The 6000-nt window shown below is 47.0% G+C and overlaps 1 protein-coding gene across 2 annotated transcripts in view; it reads left to right on the forward strand.

The window, feature by feature from the left end:
- The window catches only part of SYNDIG1 (synapse differentiation inducing 1), a 204967-nt gene extending 200465 nt beyond the window's left edge, over positions 1-4502 (forward strand). For both annotated transcript variants that reach the window (XM_056138169.1, XM_056138170.1), the window contains one exon: positions 4105-4502. In XM_056138169.1, the coding sequence (XP_055994144.1) occupies positions 4105-4263 (159 nt within the window). In that variant the 3' untranslated portion in view covers positions 4264-4502. The remainder of the gene's footprint in view (positions 1-4104) is intronic.
- The last annotated feature ends 1498 nt before the right edge of the window (positions 4503-6000 follow it).

Here is a 6000-nt window from a genome sequence, read left to right on the forward strand (position 1 = left end):
CTCGCAGAGCTTCTGGGAAGTGCAGGTGGTGGATAGTTGACAGCAGCAGAAAATGAACTGTTGGAGCTGGAGTGATAGTACAGCGGGTAGGGCTTTTGCCTTGCACTCGGCCGACCCGGGTTCCATTCCCAGCACCCCATATGGTTCTCTGAGCACCGCCAGGAGTAATTCCTGAGTGTATGAGCCAGGAGTAACCCCTATGCATTGCCAGGTGTGACACAAAAAGAAAAAAAAAAGAACTGTTGGCTCCCAGAGTAGCCAGGGGCAGGCACCTCAGTGACCCCGAGGAGGACAAAAAGAACTAATATTGACATATTCACTCTTCTAGTCATTCCCAGAATGCGGGTGAGTTTCTGCCACTAGAAGGAGCCAGGCCTCAGGCCAGCCAGGTACTCAAAAGATGAGTGGCCTTCCCTCAGGCTGTTTTAGGTGGCCCAAAGAATACAGGTTCTATGTAAAAGGTAAAGGCCCCCCCGTTGTTCGTCAATTTGCTCGAGTGAGTCCAGTAACGTCTCCATTGGAGACTTTGTTGTTACTGTGTTTGGCATATCGAATACGTCACAGGGAGCTTGCCAGGCTCTGCCGTGTGGGCGAGATACTCTCGGTAGCTTGCCGGGCTCTCCGAGAGGGGCGGAGGAATCGAACTTGGGTCGGCCATGTTGGCTGCATGCAAGGCAAACGCCCTACTGTTGTGCTATTGCTCCAGCCCACAGGTTCTATGTAGCATCACTCATATGTGTAGATTCTGATACCAATGGTCAATGCCAAGATGCAGAGGTCTTGGCAGAGTCCTGGACTCCTGATCGAGGAGTGTTTAGGGGCTATTCTACCTTCGTCTCCATCTCCCCACCTCCTCTCTTGCAGAAGAGTTCTGTGTGGATTGAAATAATTATGTGCAGTGACAGGGAGAAGAGCAAAGTCCCATTTTAATGTTCACGACCTCAAGAAGGGCAGTTACATGATCCATGCGGAAGGAATTAGAGCATGTGAGAACACTGCTAGATAAAATGAAACTCAGCTCATTAAGACACAATTACCATTGTCCTAGGACATTTCCCATTTTGTATTCCCTTAGCTCTGCTTCATTTAAAGTTGTCCTTAGTGAACTCCTGGTTCTCTACCAAGCCAAAAAAAAAAAAATTACAGAACAAGACACAAAAACTGACCATCAATTTCCAGAAGTTAAAGACAAAAGAGGAGGCCACAAGAAGGACCAAGTCATTTCTCAGACCTGTTCCCATCACCATATTTTGCCAGGTGAAGAAGGAAATTTATCATCTGAGGATTAAGTACAATCATCCATCATCCATTCTGGAGGTATTACTGTAGTTTAGTTTAAGTGACTGAGATGCCAGTTCCCATTATCACCTATGAAATATAGAAAATCAAATATAAAAATAAACATTAAATATAAAAACAAAATATAAAAATTTTGAAACTTACACATGGCAATGGGACCTGGTGAGAAACTGATGGTTTGAAATGGGCTCAACAGCGAATAAAAACATTAGGCCAGAAGCAGACTCTGTCTTTACTATGACCAGAATCTCCCCTACTGGCTTGGAGTTAGCCTTCATTAACATCATGCATTGTCCCCCCCCCCCCCCCCATCAGCAAAGTGAGCGCCTACTCACTTCATTTCCTGATGCCTAGAGTTGAATCACACTCAATCCCTCCATCCCCAACACAGATTTCTGGATCAGGGAGGGGGGTGTGTGGTAACAAGAAGCCTTCCACCTAGCTAGCAGCAACCCAAGGTGCAAGGATCTCTCCCTCCTTCCACCACTCCAGGTGCAAAATGCTTCTGATAGTGTTTTAAGAGATGCCAAAGAGTCTCCACCACTTCCCTGCTTTTCTGGAGAGATCTGTCCTCTTTGAATGTGTGTTCAAAAATAATGTATGGGCACTCTCCGATTTCAATGATCAAGCTGCTTTCCCACCCCCATGGCTCTCTAGCAGAGAGATAGACCACAGCCTGGTGGTCTATGACCCATTTAATGCAGAGCTGCCAGTTATAGAACATCTGAGGGGGCTTGAGTTAAGGGAATAGGTGTGATTGTTCATTTATAGAAGCAATTTTCTTGAAGAGGTTAATTAAAGGAAACATTTGGTCTCCCAAGGACATCTACATTGCTTTTTGTTTTTCCTTCTAGTTCTATGTGTTAAACAATTAAATTTACTTCTTATCAATACTTGCAGTAGTTTGGATAAACACAGTAAGAGACAAAGATCTCAACACTTGGTTCTCTGGGCTCTGAAAGCAAGTAAGGCATTCACTGTAAATCCCAGCATCAATCTTTAGGCCAGTTCATCTTATCCTTCCCCATGGGAGTCCTGTCTTGATGCACAACAGCTTGCATCAAGTCCATGCATTTATGCTTTCTAGACTGTCCCATTTCGATGCCAGCATAGCTTCGCCACTTGCCCCAGGTCTATCCCAATCCCATGGTGGGACCTCCCTTTTGAGGTGTTAGGAACTACAGCAACTGATGCCTGAGTCAAGCAATTATGACCAATGCCCAGGAGTAGATACATTTCGGAGTCAATTAAATATCAAGAGCATAGAATTAACGGTCTTTTTGTGCTTAAGCAAAGAACATTGATCTATTGTAAAATATAAAAAGGCTATAAGGGGAAATAGCAAAGCAGGTAATTCACTACAAATACAAAATCCAGAATTACCAGAGAGTTTTTGGCCTACAAGTAACCAAGACTGACCTGGGGAACTGTGACAATGAGAGGTAAAACACAAAATTAAGGTTAAAGATAAACTTGAACCAAATTATGGATGCTAGAAAGAGCATGGTAAGCTTCTCTGGGAGGAGGAAAAGGAGAAATTCACTGATGAAGCCTAACACACTTTGCCCAATACTCAGAGTTCTGGATCCTATTCACATTCCCGGGTGAAAAGGAGGAGGGCTGCATCATACTTACATGCCCCTTATTTTCCCAGGAGAGCAAAAACCTTCTCAGTTTACCTATACACATACACACAACAGAAATACAGCACAGAGTCCCCTGAAATCTCACCAAAGGACCACAAGCATTACTGAATGCAAGGGAAATGGGCAAACACCAGGGTCTCATTTCTAATCTGTCTTAGAGAGAGAGAGAGAGAGACAGACAGACAGACAGACAGACAGACAGAGAACGAGAGAGACAGACAGAGACACACAGAGAGAGAAACAGTGAAGAAAGGGTTAGGGATGGGGTCTGAGGTTGGACACAAAAGTACAATGTCAGATATAGCTAACTGAATCTTACACGTTTCTCATTATTTTAAGACACAAGTATCACAAATATCATTGAGAAAATTTATCCTTAAGCAATTGAGTTAATAAGAATAGAGTCTGGAGAGATAGCACAGTGGATAAAGCACTTGCCTTGCTGTGGGCAAACTAACCCCAGTTTGATGCCTGGCAACACATGATAACCCTGAGACTGCCTGAAATAATTTCTGAACACAGAACGAGTGAGTTTGTTGGACCCTGTGTGGTCCAACAAACAAAATTAAAGAGATATTTGGGGCTTATATCAAATTAGTTTACCGATGAGCAAATTTGACCAGCTCCAGAGATGGCATGGAAGGGAGGCAGGAACATCTGCCAATGGCCACCCATCAAAGGGTAAGATCTTAAGTAGCTCTAATGATTTTGTGCCAGTGTTTTCTCTCCAGGAAAGAGAATGATCTTTTCCTTCCCACACCCCTATCTTATAATGTAGATGAAGTCAGAAAACTGTGGACATGCATTAGAAGCAAGCATGATAATTTACTTGGTGATAATGAAATAGACCATTATTCTGGAAAAAAAAAACTGGATAACTCCAGAGGTAAAACATTTATCCTTTGGCTTATAGATGCCCCAGAGCTCAGCAGTGGGAGTCAGGCTTTGCATTGCAGTGGGGGAGAAAGAGGGCGATATTGAGGTCTGGTCCCTTTCTCAGCCTTTGGGAGCTCTGACGTCACAGCTGCCCAGAGCCCTAGTTGGCTCACCTCTCTCCAAAATGAGTCACCTCCAGGGCTGGGAAGGTTCTTATCAATTGATCCCACTTTCTCACCTTGACTTCCTCTCTCTTCTCACCTCCTCTTCCCAACCCTGCCAGACAAACAAAGCGGTGGCCAAGGGGGACTTCCACCAGGCCAGCACCAGCTCCCGGAGGGCCCTCTTCCTGGCAGTGCTCTCCATCACCATCGGGACCGGCATCTATGTGGGCGTGGCCGTGGCCCTCATCGCCTACCTCTCCAAGAACAACCACCTCTAAACTTCCTCCAGCTGGGACACACTAGGAGGTGCTGCAGATGGCACCAGGAAGCCTGGAGGTTCCTCCCGGTGGACTCCTTCTGAGTTCGCTCTTTCATTTTCTTTTCCCAGCACTGTGTAAGCACGAGACACATGGGCACTGCTCACTGTTCCAAAGGGAAGCTCCAAAGATCCTGATTCCTGAGGTTGTTTTGGATGGGCTCTGCCCAGTGGACAACAGTGCACTCTCCCCTCGGCCTACACCTGGGGAAAGGCCATCAAGTTAGCAATACACCAACGGCCAACTGCTGGTGGTGGGGATGGCATTTATTTAGAGTCCAGTGCCATACGCAGAGGTTAGAGGACAAGCCATTCTGCTGTCTGTGACCCTGCAGGACTCTGGCATCCCCCAGTCCACATGCCCCCCCTGCAGGAAGAAAATGATCCTGAGCAAGAGAGATGGATGCTGCTTCTGGGACTCCACCTTCCTGGGGGCTACAGATGGATCCAGCCCTGAAGATGCGGAGTCAGAAGTGCTCAGGACATGTCCCCAAGCAGAGCGTCATTCCCAAGTGCTGTTCCAGCCGAAGTACTCTGGGTGTACTCCTTGACGTGTCTGGCTGAGTGGCCAACACAGCAGCAATATGCAGTCCTGGGCCCTCAGAAGCTGGGCTGGGGGCAGGCCACAGCTCCTTTACCATACCTTGAAGAAGGGCCTCCAGATTTGCTTCAGATGCTTTCCGAAAGAGCTCTAGGGTCAGAGCAGCTTGAAGATCCAGCAGATGCTTCAGAGCTGGCCATCACCCTGGGCCTCTGGAAGTGCTGCTGGCGATCCTACGAAGAAGAGGAGGAGCCTCCTCCGGCAGCTCCGAAGAGCTGTTTTCCTGTCCTTTTCTGAAGTGCAACTCTTGCTTCATGCTGCTTCGGTTATCAGATGAATGCTGATAAATACATAATCAGAGACATTTTAATACCACCTCACTGCTGTTTGATGAGTTTTTATTTAGCAAAAATGATCTTTGAGCTTTAAAAAAATTTTTTTTTGCTTAAGACATTTCTTGCTGATTAATCTTGATTCTTGCAGTCACTGGACCTCCCCTCTGAGGAGAGTTGGGACCCCTTATAGGAAGTACAGCTGACCCTTCTACATAACCACACTTACAGTACCAGGGATGGAAGTCTGAGCCCTCCCTGCCAACAGATGCAGAGCCCACTATTTGGGAACTGTGTTTTCACCTTGCTGCTGGGCTCTCCATTCCAGAAACTTGAGTGTTGGTGGCTTGGGGGGTCTATGTGGTAGTGCCAGGCATAGTGGGAATTCAGATCCTGTCCTGCAATAAGGACTCTGTCTTCAGCTCCTCATCCTCTGCCCTCTCTCTGCTTTCCTACTTGCCTCCCAGTCCCACTCCTCCCCTCACCAACATGCTCAGCTCATGTTCTGAAAACTAGCAGCACTGGCTTCATGAGAAGGGTCCTGTGTCCTGCTAGCACATGCTCAGCAGACGGCGAGAAGCCCTGATACACTCTCTCTCAGAGTTAGAGTAATCTGGAAAGCAGAGAGGCCACTAATACCCCCTGCCTGGCTTGGGACACAGCTGTGGACTTGTAGCTGTGTGAACCCTGGGCAGGTGAGCACAGCCTCCCAGCTCCTGTCAGGAGCAGGTGATAGATGAGGTCGACTCTCAGGATAGCTGGTGAATGAGTGGGCAAAACCAGGCCCTAGAGTGTGGCACCAAAAATTTGCCATTTCTTCCAGAAC

Source organism: Sorex fumeus, unplaced genomic scaffold (genome assembly GCF_029834395.1).
Source record: "Sorex fumeus unplaced genomic scaffold, SorFum_2.1 ptg000128l, whole genome shotgun sequence".
NCBI lineage: Eukaryota > Metazoa > Chordata > Mammalia > Eulipotyphla > Soricidae > Sorex > Sorex fumeus.